At 44.2% G+C, this 14,887-nt stretch overlaps 1 protein-coding gene across 8 annotated transcripts in view; it reads left to right on the top strand.

Annotated features, from left to right (window-relative positions):
• Positions 1 to 14,887, top strand: part of LOC119960740 (collagen alpha-3(VI) chain-like) — a 314,544-nt gene that overhangs the window by 169,366 nt on the left and 130,291 nt on the right. For 7 of the 8 annotated variants that reach the window (XM_038788388.1, XM_038788372.1, XM_038788380.1 and 4 more), the window contains 2 exons: positions 3,295 to 3,891; positions 13,438 to 14,034. In XM_038788388.1, the coding sequence (XP_038644316.1) occupies positions 3,295 to 3,891; positions 13,438 to 14,034 (1,194 nt within the window). The remainder of the gene's footprint in view (positions 1 to 3,294; positions 3,892 to 13,437; positions 14,035 to 14,887) is intronic. The other variant, XM_038788394.1, reaches the window with a different exon arrangement.

Here is a 14,887-nt window from a genome sequence, read left to right as displayed (position 1 = left end):
CAGTCCAATAAGACCTGGTTCTTGGGAATTAGCTGGGCAAGTGGATCAAGTGTCAGTTGGTTAACGGGGGAACCGTGATCATTGTATCATAGGTTAAGGTTGGCTATGGAAATGAACAAGGAACAATTTAGAGTAAGAGTAATTCACTGGGAAAATTCAACTTCATCAGGTAAGGATGGATCAGACCCATTTAATTGGAATCAAAGGGTGACAGGAAAAACTATCTCTTTAAAAGAAAGTGCAGGCACAGTCAAGGTATATTTCAATGAAGAGGAAATGTTGGGCAAATTAATCCAGAGCTTCCTGGAGGACAAATATGATTAAGGTAAAAAAGAAAAAGTATGTTTATGATAGGCATCAGATTGATAATGCCAACTGAAAATTAAGGTGAATTTTTTCCCCAATTAGTTTTAAAATATGGTGATAAAAGCCAGCAAGCCGCCCATGGACTTCACTCCACTTTCCCACCTGAGACGGCACTTTATAAAAAAATCTGAAAATTCTACTGAATGTAAAATAAAGAATAGAATTCCAAAGGGGATGTTGAGGCACCTGGATGTATTTGTGCATAAATCATTGAAGGTGGCAGGGCATGATAAAAGAGAGTCATTAAAGCATACAATGTCCTCGACCTTCAGGACTTGTGGGAGAAAACCGGAGCACCCAGAAGAAACCCACGCAGTTAATGAGAGAATGTGCAGACTCCACACAGTCAGTGACCCAAGCTGGCATTCGAACCCGGATCCCTGGTCCTGTGAAGCAACAGTGCTAACCACTTTGCTACCGTGCCACCCATTTTGGAGGGAGTCAGTTTAATGCTGGACCTGGGGGCACACAGGTTGCCAACATGCTTTTAAATGTAGGGTTGTCAATTGCACAGTCAACCTTGTCTCTTGTCCATTGTCATAATTGGATGGTGAATTCTGAGATGGCCAGGTAATTGACTGCCTTCCATTAGAATGTAGGGTGAAACACTGATATCGGTGGCATTGGTCCAGAAAACATGAGAGATCCAGTAAATCATGACCCTTATGTGTAGAGGGTTCTATGATCTACAGATATAGGGTGGGATTTTCCCATAATTTGTCAGAGTGTCAGGCTGTGACTGAAAACCGGCATGTATCTCTCCAGGTGCAAAGCTGCGTTTTCAGTCCAGAATTTCAGCCACTCTTACCAAAATTCATCTGGGGCATGGTTTATGCCTTCGCTCAAGCGGCCATCTTTAAATGGCGCTCCGATCAGCACTGAAATTAAACTCCCTCCATAGACACAGTGGACACCACTCCCCTCCCCCCCAAAGCATCAGGGCGATCCACTCCATGCATCACGGAGGTATCGGGGAGTCCCACCCCCACCCCCAAACCGCATAAGTATCAGGGCTCTATTCCCCGCACGCCACTGCAAGTCAAATCAACGTAGAACTTTCTCTGTGAATGATAGGACCTTAGGGAATATTGTGGAACAGAGTGACCTTGGAGTTCAAGTGCACGGTTCTCTAAAGGTGGAGTCACAGTGAAGAAGGCTTTTGGCATGCTGGCCTTCATCAGTCAGGACATTGAGTATAGAAGTTGGGACGTTATGTTGCAGTTGTGAGGCCGCACCTGGAGTATTGTGTTCAGTTTTGGTCATCTTGCTACAGGAAAGATGTTATTAAACTGGGGTGATTGCAGAAAGGATTTACAAAGGTGTTGCCAGGACTCAAGGAACTGAGTTACAGGGAGAGATTGGACGGGCTAGGACTTTCCCCTTTGGAGCATAGGACACTGAGGGGTGATTTTATCGAGGTGTAAAGATCATGAGAGGCATGGATAAGGTGAATGCACTCAGTCTTTTTTCTCGGGTTGGGGAATCGAGAACTAGAATGCAGAGGGCATAGGTTTAAGTGAAGAGGGGAAAGAATTACTGCGAACCTGAGGTTGTATTTTTTTACATAAAGGGTGGTTGTATGTGGAATGAGCTGCCGGAGGAAGTGGTTGAGGCAGGGACATTGACAACATTTAATAATAATAATAATCACTTATTGTCACAAGTAGGCTTCAATGAAGTTACTGTGAAAAGCCCCTAGTCGCCACATTCCGGCGGGTTTTTGGGGAGGCCGGTACGGGAATTGAACCCGCGCTACTGGCCTTGTTCTGCATTACAAGCTAGCTGTTTAGCCCACAGTGCTAAACCAGCCCCATTTCAAAGGTATTTGGCAGATACATGGATAGGAAAGGTTTAGAGGGATATGGTCCAAATGCAGGAAAATGGGGTTAGCTTAGATGGGCTTTTTGGCTGGCATGGACCAGTTTGGGCTGAATTGCCTGTCTCCATTCCATCTGATTCAATGATCAGGGCTGGGGTCTCGGCTCCATACTAAAGAGACAGGGAGTAATGTATTGAAATTTGCAATTAGGAAGGCAAGTAACACGTTCGGCTCTATTACAAGAGGATTGGAGTACAAGAGTAAAGTAGTCTTATTTGCATGACTATCTGCTGAATCCCTATACTCACCTGATTCGTCATCATGATATCCTGTTTTGGACCATTTATCAACTTAAATTTCAACTGAGCCTAAGTGATGTGACTGCCTCCGAGATAATTGTTATTACCTTTGCTGTGTTTAATTAATTAATTAATAACTAATTGGTTCATTGATCAATAAGGTTAGACAGATATGGCATGGATGGTCCTGTATCCTGAAGGTGACATGTAGAAATCTGGAGATAATATTATGATCCCTGTGTCTGTGACTTCAACAACTTTGGCTCAGAGTTATTGTGCTGGAGTCAGTGTTGGAGGCTTTGTTGAAAATTAGGGAAGGTCAAGGTTCCCTGGACACTTTGTTCCAAGGGGCAGTCAAAACCTTTAGGCTGATAGAAGTTGGTGATTGGTCAAAAATAGGAGGATGTGATTGAATATCAGGCAAGTAATGCTCTCAATAGACTCCTCCATACCAGGTCCCACAATCAGGCAGACTGCCAGACAAAGAGGGACTCTTGGGAGTTTGCAAGCAAACACACTGTGCCAGCTGCTTGTTGAACAACAACAACAGGATGAAGCCCGAAAGTGGGTATTAACTGCCTACTGAAAGACCTCGTTAGGTTGCTGACAGTACAGCTGCTGAAATAAATCAATCGCGAGATAGGACTGGAAAATACAAAGAAAGGTCCCAATCTAAACAACTATTTCTGTCTGAATGAACAAACCTCTTAATACAAACTCAGATTATGATCTGGTAGCTTCAAATGCATTTGATTGGATTTCCAAGATTAATGTAGAATAATAAACATAGTTATTTTCCATTTCTTACAGCTGGTGTTAAGAGGGATATTGTGTTCCTTGTTGATGGATCAGACAAAGTCAGAGGTGCTTTCCCTTCAGTTCAAAGATTCATTTCCAGAGTGGCCGATAATCTTGACATTGGACGTGATAAAGCCCGAGTTGGTGTGGTACAGTACAGTGATAATCCCAGAGTCAACTTCTACTTAACCAGCCACACCACAAATCAGGATGTGAAGGACGCAATAAATGGTCTCAGCCAAATAGGAGGACGTCGAGCCAACACTGGGGCAGCCTTGGACTATGTCACAAAGAACATCTTTACTCAGTCTGCTGGTGGCAGAGCAGAGGAAGGTGTACCCCAATTCTTGATCCTTCTCACTGGCAGCAAGTCATCCGATGATGTTAGTCGGGCAGCATTAGCTCTGAAAGAAGCTGGTGTAGCACCTTTCAGTATTGGGTCAGGTGACGCAGACGAAAGTGAACTCCAACAGATTTCACTGTCCCCTAATTATATTTTCAAGGTAAATGATCTGCGGAATGTGGAAACACTACAACAATCTCTGGAGACACCACTGAGGACACTGAGTAAAGATCAGATAATCCAAATCCGACCAGCTGTACCTGAAGGTGAGGAATCTCTGCTTTGTTTAAATATCACAATAATTACATCATGAATAATTGCTATGATAATATGGTTTGTAATGAAATTACTATCTGAGGTAACAGAAATGAGGGTATGTTACATGAGAATGGAAACACAACACTGTGATGAATCAAAAAAACACTCATACAATTTCAGTGCAATGTCTGTGCCCGAGGCCGGAAATTCCTTGCCCCATCATCGAGGCATTTGCTGCAAGAATTCAGCAGCCCAGACAAATGTCCAGTGACTTTGGTAGGACTGGACAATCCCGATAGCAGAGGGGCCGAAAACCCCCACCCCATGTGTTCTGCAGAAAATTAAATCCTTTTCTGTTAATGATTGCAGTGGCATTCCAAGCCAAGGCAGAATCCATTGACAGGAGCTCACCAATGATTTTTTCAGGCTTCTCTGCACATGTCTAAAGGAGATCATAAAGAGATTCAAATGTATTAGATGGTCTGTAACAGAACTCTGCAGTCTCCAACAGCCAGTGAAGACATGGGTGACTCTGTCATAGGCTATCAATATGTCTTAAATTTTTAAATCAATGCGTTTTGCAAACGTTTTGCCAACATTGCGCAACAACAGGCACGCTTTGCCCTTCCAAGGATCTCCTTACTTTCTTCCTGATTACAGGGCAAATTGAGAGAGACATTCACAAAGCATATGTGATCTTCGAACTCAGAAATAGAGGTGTTGAATGTAAATACAAGGAAGTTATGGTGAACCCTTTATAAAAGCTATGGTTAGGCCGCAACCAAATTATTGAATCCAGGTCTGGTCCCCACAGTTCAGAAAAGATACGAGGGTCCTTGAGAAGGTGCAGAGGAGATTTACCAGAATGGTTGCAAGGATGGGGGATTTTACCTCCCAGATAAGGTTGGAGAAGCTGGGGTTCTTCACATTGCAGCCAAGAAGATTGAGGGAATTTTTGATAGAGGTGCAAGATTATGGTAGCTTTGCATGAGGTAGACAAGGAAAAACTGTTCTCATTAGCTGATGGTATGTAGACAAAGGAGCAGACACTATTTTTCCTGGAGCAAGGGCCTTATCTCACAATGTGTGAATTATACATTTTTAGGGTAGATTAAATGTTAGTGAAGGGCAGTGCCAGGTTACTACCCAGGCAGGACCCTCTTCCCATTGTGTGATGTGCTCACCTGAACCTCTTTGGTGGGTCTGGCCACCTGGTATCTGTATCAGGTGTAGAGGCCTGGTAATTAAATTAAAATGTATTCGAATGGGGCTCCTGATGTTGATTGTCAGGAATCCCGTTACATCACTAGCGTGTGGTGGAACAATCGCGATGGGACATTCCGCTGACGCAAAACATGATCTGGGCGTCTCATAGAACATAGAACATACAGTGCAGAAGGAGTCCATTCGGCCAATCGAGTCTGCACTGACCCCCATTAAGACCTCACTTCCACCCAAACACCATAACCCAATAACCCCTCCTAACCTTTTTTGGACACTACGGGGAATTTCTCATGGCCAATCCACCTAACCTGCACGTCTTTGGACTGTGGGAGGAAACCGGAGCACACGGAGTGAATCCACGCAGACACAGGGAGAACGTGCAAACTCAGAACATACAGTGACCCAGTGGGGAATCGAACCTGGAACCCTGGTGCTGTGAAGCCACAGTGATATCCACATGTGTTACCGTGCTCCACCTAATCTCGCGGGCTTTTGTGCTCCTGCTGCCATTCATGCCCGATCTTAACAGGAGTGCAGAATCCCAGGGCGCGATTCTCCGCTCCCCCGCGGCATCGGGAAGGCCGTCATGAACTCGGCCGAGTTTCACGACGGCATTGGAGGCCGCTTCTCGCACCGTATTCACCCTCCCCCAGGGGGCTAGGAGCGGCGGTGTGAGAAACTCGGCCACCGGGCTTTGATGCTTTCCGGAAGAAACCCACGCAGTTAATGAGAGAATGTGCAGACTCCACACAGTCAGTGACCCAAGCTGGCATTCGAACCCGGCACCCTGGTTCTGTGAAGCAACAGTGCTAACCACTTTGCTACCGTGCCACCCATTTTGGAGGGAGTCAGTTTAATGCTGGACCTGGGGGCACACAGGTTGCCAACATCCTTTTAAATGTAGGGTTGTCAATTGCACAGTCAACCTTGTCTCTTGTCCATTGACCCTAATTGGATGGTGAATTCTGAGATGGCCAGGTAATTGACTGCCTTCCATTAGAATGTAGGGTGAAACACTGATATCGGTGGCATTGGTCCAGAAAACATGAGAAATCCAGTAAATCGTGACCCTTATGTGTAGCAGGTTTCTATGATCTACAGATATAGGGTGGGATTTTCCCATAATTTGTCAGAGTGTCAGGCTGTGACTGAAAACCGGCATGTATCTCTCCAGGTGCAAAGCTGCGTTTTCAGTCCAGAATTTCAGCCACTCTTAGCAAAATTCATCTGGGGCATGGTTTATGCCTTCGCTCAAGCGCTATGTAATTTAAAAAGCTATGTATGAGATGAAACATGATAGAGTGGCGACAATTGTCATGTGTCAGGCACCTGTTTCAAAATGTTCCTGCACCCTGACCTGCAAATCAAACTCCTGCTTGTTGTCAGCATGTTAACCCTCAACTCTCATTCACCCCCTTTCTCCACTTGGCTAAAATTATATTTCTCCTACCCCGCCACCCTTCACTTTAGAGCTTGCAGGTTTCCCTTATTTCCACAAGCTGCGAGTTGCAGCGAGGGGGAGTTTGCTTGATGATGGCACCTCACACTCATTTCTTCGGATTGAGGGGCGGCACGCAGCACAGTGGTTAGCACTGCAGCCTACGGCACTGAGGATCCGGGTTCAAGTCCCAGCCCTGGGTCACTGTCCGTGTGGAGTTTGTACATTCTCCCCGTGCCTGCGTGGGTTTTATCCCCACAACCCAAAGGTGTTCAGATTAGGCGGATTGGCCACGCTAAATTGCCCCTTAATTGAAAAAAAAATAATTGGGTACTCTAACTAGGAGCTTTTCACAGTAACTTAATTGAAGCCTACATGTGGCAATAAGCGATTATTATTATTTATTTAAAAAAATTCTTCGAATTGCCTCTAACGAATTGCTTACAACTCATCACAGTCTGTTAGCAAGAATGGAATTCTTCAACTGATCAGCTAATGTGGTTGGTCTTCAAGACTTCTTTGCATTTTAAGTGGCCCAACTTCTACTGCTTTGATAATGTGGGTTGAATAATATGCACTCAGATTCCTGCAGTGCAGAATGTAATATTGTGCATGATGACACAGACAGAATTTCCAACGTCATCACACCGGTTTGTAATAATAAGCAATGGGAGACTTGCTGAGGTTTAAAAAGAATGCAACCAATGAAGAGTGACAAGGTTTGGAGACAGTAACTAGAAATTAAAGACTCTTACTCTACATGCCTGAAAACTGCACAAGTCCTAGATTATCAACCAAATTTCACAAAATGATTAATCTGCTGGGTCACCTTGACACTGTCCTGTGCAAGGGATGCCTTTAAGGTTCTGGCTGTGAACTTGGTCCGGGTCACAGCCTTCGACCTCAGAAAGTGGACATCTCACCCACCTGCACTCATTGGGCCGGTTGAAGACCTCTAACTTACCCTTGACGCTAAGGAGCATCAATCTGCATGTTGTCGGGCATGTACTGATGATGGGCCCGGATGTCAGGGTACAGACCCACCCTTCGTGCAATTCATACTATTCAGTCCTCTGTGCACAGTACAGTGGGTGACTGGAATGGTAAATAAATCTCAGTTTTGAACAAATGTTTGAAACTATACTCGTACCTTGGTCCAATAGCTGATTTTATTTGTGAGTATCACTCATGCCACATCTGGTCACTCTGACCTATTTACAGACATTTTTATTTGCTACATATCTCTTTGGCACGATTAATCAAACATTGTACTAAAAGTAGACACTAGCCAAATAACTAATAATGAAAGAATTAATCACCATTGAGACTTTCAGCCAAATTTGCATCTGTCTGTTTGTGCACCCTCCACGGAGCTCCTAAACTAATGCTAAATTTAATTCTGGGACTGAAAAGATACAAATAGGTATGCTTTCAAAATTTTTAAATATAACTTTAAATAATTGTTTCAAAATAAACTGACTACTGCACCTCAATATAACTGACAAATTGTCCTGTGCTGTTTGTAAAGTCAATTTTTGTTATTTAAAATTGTGTTACTCCTAGCTGGTAATCTAAACACTCTGATTGAAAATGTTTATTTTGTGATAACTTTTTTTCAACTTTATTAATTATACTACACTAAATAAATATACTGAGTACCTTTTTGTGAAAAAAATGCTTTTAATAACTTGGCCCAGATTTTCCATTTCCCAGGATGGTCATACCCAGAGGTACCCCAGAAGATTGCTGGAGTACCACCCTGGATGTCCCATGCGTGGACTACATGAAATTGCCCTGGACATTAAAACTTCCAATGAAAGGGCAGCACGGTAGCACAAGTGATTAGCACTGTGGCTTCAAAGCGCCAGGGTCCCAGGTTCGATTCCTGGCTTGGGTCACTGTCTGTGCGGAGTCTGCATGTTCTCCCCATGTCTGCGTGGGTTTCTTCCGGGTGCTCCGGTTTCCTCCCACAGTCCAAAGACGTGCAGGTTAGGTGGATTGGCCATGAGAAATTGCCCTTAGTGACTAAGAAAGGTTAGGAGGGGTTATTGGGTTACGGCGATAGGGTGGAAGTGAGAGCTTAAGCGGGTCGGTGCAGACTCGATCGGCTGAATGGCCTCCTTCTGCACTGTATGTTCTATGTTCTGAACTGCACTGGAGACCATCCAAAGTTCCAAATTAACTTGGAGACTGCAGATGGTTCTGACTATCTAAGAATAATTATGCAGGAAAAGTGAGAAGGATTAAAATAATTTCTAAATCCAGGGTAACTACAGTACTGATTCCACTCCTATCTATCCACCTGACCTCCACCGACTATCTCTCACCCTGACTACCTCCCCTTGATCATCCAATACCACATGAGTGCCCTTACTTCCTACAGCCAACTGACTACCCTCTTACCCACCTCCCAACTACCTTTTGCAACTGGATTCTTCTCTTCCTGAGCCCCACAATCTCCCGCCAATCCTGTTGACCATTTGACAACCCTCCCAGCCACCTTGAGTATATCCACCATTCGGCTACCCCCAACATCCCCTGACCACCTGCCACAAACCCCGCCTTCGACCCATCCTACACACATACCTTACACACCTTCTTTCCTGTCCAAGTGGCTGGGACCTTTAAACATACTGGTTTACTGCAGCTAGTGATACGAAAAGTGGGCATTGCCTCACTTCCCTGATAGCACTGCATAGAAAGGACTCCAGGCGCAGCTACATTGTACATTTGACAGCACGTCTGGGCTTCAGCCCTGGGGAAATAAAAAGCAGCAGGGTGGCAATTTGTCAGTGTTTACAATCCCATGGAAGATTTAGTTAATTCTATTTGAAAATGGTGCTCTAACGTATGGTAGAATTTACATTCACTAATATGCAAATTGCTTCGAGCAGAGACATGGGAGGAATTGTTCTCAAGAACTGTCCTCAGGTCATTGATTGCATCCAAAGCAGAATCTCTACCCAATTATCTTGCTCTGCCTTGTCAATGGTTATTTATTTTTCTCATCGAAGCTCTTTATCGCCACCTGAATTGTCCTTGTAAATTGTTTCAAACACAAAGCTGTCTTTCTTGGCTCATTGTTGACCCCCCCCTTCCAAGTGACCTTATTCAAATGTTGAATTCCTGTGCATGGCAGGAGGATGTGTGGGGAGGGGGAGATCTGACAACTCCACCACCAAGCTGGGTGACAGAATTACCGTAAGAGGGTACAAATAGGAGCAGGGTGTAGCCGTGTAGAGGCTGTAAAGGTAGAATTAATTTTGTGCAGCCAGGAGTATTTATGCTCTTCCTGACCCAACAAAATTTGTTCCAAAAATCTTACTATTTCTCATTTCAGAGTGACTTCCAGCAATCCCTCTAAGATAACGCAACTGAACAAATCATTTCAAAAAATGTAGCTACAACACCATTCAAAAAACTATTCCTGCTCCTGTTTCTGGTGCTATTATAAGCTGAACACCATCCAAGACAAAATGTTTAACCAGTAGCCCATATCTTCAATACACACTGCCTCCTTCACAGGACTTGACATGACTTTTTCAATAATGCGTCCAAAACTCACAACCTATATTACCACAAGGGCAACAGATGCCTGGGAACACCATCTCCAAGTCTCCCTTGGGTTTTATTTAATACTCCAAATTGTCACCTTTGGGCAAGGCATCAAATGGCTAGTAGGTAGGCCTTTGCTGGGATCAAGAACCACGGTTTTGAAATCCCACCCTCAAGAACTGCCAGTCAATCACAGGCAGTAGCTGTCCAAAATATAGAGGACTCTAAGGGAAGGGATGGCAACTATTTATCATGCACCCAGAGAGAGTCCTTGAATTGATGAGGGACCCAAGTCGCAGCTGATTGTGGGCAGGATTGGGGTCACAGGAGAAGGGGACAGGGGCCAGCAGGGGGCCCATTCCAATGCCAGGTCCCTCACCCTTCCCAATGCCGGGCTAATGAACCAGTGAGCATCTTTATACAATGGACCCTCTTCTCGAGGAACCTACAGTCAAACATAACTGGGTATGCTTTTGGGGCTTCCTGCAAAGTGACAGCCCCACCCACTACTTGCTGTGTGAAGGCCCTTAAATAGGCATGAATTGCTGATTTAAATGTTTCAGTTGACACCGATGTGCATGTAGGTTATTAAGGTTATAGCAGTGTTATCAGGTAGAGCTAACATGGCTTTATGAAAAGGAAATTATATTCAACTAATCTGTTAGATTTTCTGACAAAGTAACTTTCAAGGTGGATAAAGGGAAACTGCAGATGTGCAGCGGGATTCTCCGGCAGCAGGATTCTCCATTGCACTGGCAGTGCACCTATGCCTGCGGGTTTCCCAGTGGCATAGGGTAGTCACAATGAGAAATGTCATTGGCAGATAGCGGGAAGGGAGAATCCCACTGCCGACAAGGGCACGCCACCTGGGAAAAAGCGGCTGGCAGATCGGAGAAACCCACCCGTGGCGTACCTGGATTTCCAAAATGCATTTGATGAGGTGCCACATCAAACATTACTACCCAATATAAGAGCACACGATCTGGGAGTAACATATTAGCATTGATAAAAGATTAGTTCGCTGACAGGAAGTTGAGAGTAGGGATAAATGGGTCTTTATCGGATTAGCAAGCTGTAACTAGTAGAATACCACAGCAATCATTCCTGGGTTCTCAACTATTTACAATCTGTGTCAATGAATTGCATGAAGGGACCAAATGTCTGGTAGCTAAATTTTATTATGACACCAAGCCAGGTCGGAAATAAGTTGTCTAAAGGAGGTAGAAAGTCTGCAAAAGGATATAGACCGATTAAGTGAATTAAGCAACAATTTGGCAGATGGGTGTGACATTGGTAAATTTAAATTGGCAGCACGGTAGCATTGTGGATAGCACAATTGCTTCACAGCTCCAGGGTCCCAGGTTCGATTCCGGCTTGGGTCACTGTCTGTGCGGAGTCTGCACATCCTCCCCGTGTGTGCGTGGGTTTCCTCCGGGTGCTCCGGTTTCCTCCCACAGTCCAAAGATGTGCAGGTTAGGTGGATTGGCCATGATAAATTGCCCTTAGTGTTGGGTGGGGTTACTGGGTTATGAGGATAGGGTGGAGGTGTTAACCTTGGGTAGGGTGCTCTTTCCAGGAGCCGGTGCAGACTCGATGGGCCGAATGGCCTCCTTCTGCACTGTAAATTCTATGTAAACTACTGAATTTTGGCAGGAAGAATAGGAAATCAGTATACTGTTTAAATGAAGAGAGATTGCAGATTTTGATGATACAGGGGGATCCCTGTACGTTAATCACATAATGTTTGTCTGCAGGTACAACAAGTGATTAGGATGCCAATTGGAATGTTGCCATTTATTGCAAGAGGAATGGACTATAAAAGTAGTGAAGTTCTGCTGCAGCTTACAGGACCTTAGTGAAATCACATCTGAAATACTGGAGAACTGTATACAGTTTCCTTATTTCAAAAAAATATACAAATATAGAAGCTGTTCAGCGAAGGATCACAATTCATCCCTATGATGAAGGGTTTATCTTATGAAGAAAGGTCGAACAAGTTGGGCCTAGACCCATTGGAGTTAAGAAGAAGGAGAAGTGAACTTATTCAAACACGTAAGATCTTGAGGGGTCTGGATAAGGGTGGACACTGATGGAATGTTTCTTCTTGTGGGAAGAGATTTGTGAGTGTCAGACAGAGGTGAGGAGAATTATTTTCTCTCAGGGGGTCATTCATCTTGTGGAATTCTCTTCCCCAGAAAGCAATGAAGGGTAGGGTCTTGATAGATTTTTGATAGGTAAGGAGTCAAGAGTTATTGGGGGCAGGCAGGAAAGTGGTCATGATTTAACTGAATGGCAAGGCATGTTTGAAGGCCAAAATGGCCTACTCTTGCTCTGAGGTCCAATTTCCCTGTGTTTCCCCAGTAATTGGCCTGTAATTTCTGGGCTGACCTTTACACCCTTTTTTTGAACAAAGTGGTAACATTTCTAATTCTGCAGCCGAGGGAAGACTGTAAAATTATGTCCAGTGCCTCTGTAATTTCCACTCTCACTTTCATCAGTAGCCTTGGATGCATCTCATACAGTCCTGGTACCTTACCAACTTTAAGTACAGGTAGCTGATCCAATACTTCCTCTTCCAGAGCGATTGTAAATCGCTCAAGTGTTGAACTACCTCTCAGCTATGCCCTCTGACCCCATTTGCAAATCCCGTTTTTGGTTCCTAATTAGGCCTTCCTACTTTTACCATCCTTTTATTGTGTATATGTCAATGAAAGACTTTTGAGTTGGAATTTTCCAGTCCATGACCAGTATTCCCACCCAACGGTTACTACCCAAGGTTATGTACCTTTGGCTGGTCCATCAAATTTTCCATCATGGGTGGGACTAGAAAATTCTGGTCTGGGGATCCTTTTTATATTAACAAACTCACCTTGGGTGAATGCATTAAATTTGGGCCCATCCTGAGGAAAATCACATCACCATTCCTTGATTGGCACTGGGCCAAAATCCTGGAATTCCCTCTCAAACATTTCCAGGCATATCTGTCTTCTCAATGGCAATAAAAGATGGGCAATGATGCCGGTAGTGCTCATAACCTGATATGTTGCTTTCAAAGAAGTTATAGAAGCTGCTGGTTATTTTCAAAATATCTTTCACCATGGAAGTTCTGACTCAATCCACAACTCCCAATATCGTATTGGTTTGGTCACTTGTTGGAGCAGGCTCAAGGGGCAAATGGCTCCCAATTTGTATGCTTGTATTTACTTCACAAATAGTCTATATTATCTGGATCTCAGATGGAAGTCCTACATCTCAACAATAAATGTGCCTCTACAAAATCTTATTTCATGACAAATATGTTTGTGCTGAACGAAAATCTTTATCCTGTTTGTTACAGATGCTGTTAAGAGGGATATTGTGTTCCTTGTCGATGAGTCGGACAAAGTCAGAGGTGCTTTCCCTTCAGTTCAAAGATTCATTTCTAATGTTGTCGACAATCTTGATGTTGAAAGTGACAAAGTCCGAGTTGGTATTGCACAATACAGTGATGATCCCAGAGTTAATTTCCTCTTGAACAATTTTTCAACAAAAGATGAAGTGAAGGCAGCAATAAGAGGCCTCAGGCCTAAAGGAGGACGACGAGCCAACACTGGTAAAGCATTGGAGCATGTCAAAAAGAATGTGTTTAATATTTCTGCTGGAAGCAGAATACACGAAGATGTGCCCCAGTTCTTGATCTTAATCACTGGCAGCAAGTCCTCTGATGATGTTACTCAGGCAGCACTGGCACTGAAAGAGGCTGGTGTAGCACCTTTCAGTATTGGGTCAGGAAATGCAGATGATGATGAACTCCAAAAGATTTCATTATCCCCAAAATATGTGTTCAAGGTGAATGATCTGCGCAATGTGGCAACAATTCAACAGCAACTTCAGTCACCGTTGACTACACTGAAAAAACATGAAATACATCAAATCATATCAGATGCTCCAGCAGGTGAGACACACAATTCTATTTAAAATAAAGACTACATATATAGATTAAAATTTACAATATATCACCAAATTTGTAATAGATAGTTTGTTATATATTGCCATTATTAGATAAATGAATGAATGCATGAATTGCTTTTAGAGTTTGAACAAGAAACAATTCTGAGATACCAAATTGATCTGCATTTGGAGAGGCAAGGATTAATCAAGAACAGTCAGCATTGTTTCGTTAAGGGGAGATCATGGTCGCGATCGATCAGCCTCATCACGCCGGACTCGGTGACGTGACAGCGCTGTTAAATTTCTCGAGAGTCCTCTCGCGAGATTTGTGATGTTCAGAACGCGTCGCGAGATCTAATGAGATCTGGCACAATGTCGTAATCTGGACCTCACGCTACCTGAGCAAGATCTGGATTTAAATATTTAAATAACCCATTAGTCTACTTTTAAACATAACGGCACACGATTCTCCTGAAGCTCAGGAATGAACGGCCTTACCTGGGAGACCTCACCACGGCGGCGTTGAGCACTGGTCCACACAAACATGGACCAGGTGTAACGCCACCTGGGGGTTTTCCCAGGCCATCGGAGGTCCCAGGGTGGTTGGGCTTTGTACCAGTTGGTATACTGGCACTCCCACTGGCACCCGGACACCTTGGCACTGTCACCCAGGTACCCTAACAGAGGCATTTGGGCACCCTGGCAGTGCCAGCATGCAAGCCTGGCAGTGACAAAGTACCCAGGTGCCAAGTTGCCCATGCCAGGCATCGGGCCCAGGAGAGGTGCTGCCTTGCTCCTAAGAAATGGTGTGTGTGTTTGTATGTGTGTGGGGGGGGGGTGGGATTCGAGGGCTTCCT

This window comes from Scyliorhinus canicula, chromosome 2 (genome assembly GCF_902713615.1).
Source record: "Scyliorhinus canicula chromosome 2, sScyCan1.1, whole genome shotgun sequence".
Classification (NCBI taxonomy): Eukaryota; Metazoa; Chordata; class Chondrichthyes; order Carcharhiniformes; family Scyliorhinidae; genus Scyliorhinus; species Scyliorhinus canicula.
This window is presented reverse-complemented; position numbering and strand designations above follow the sequence as displayed.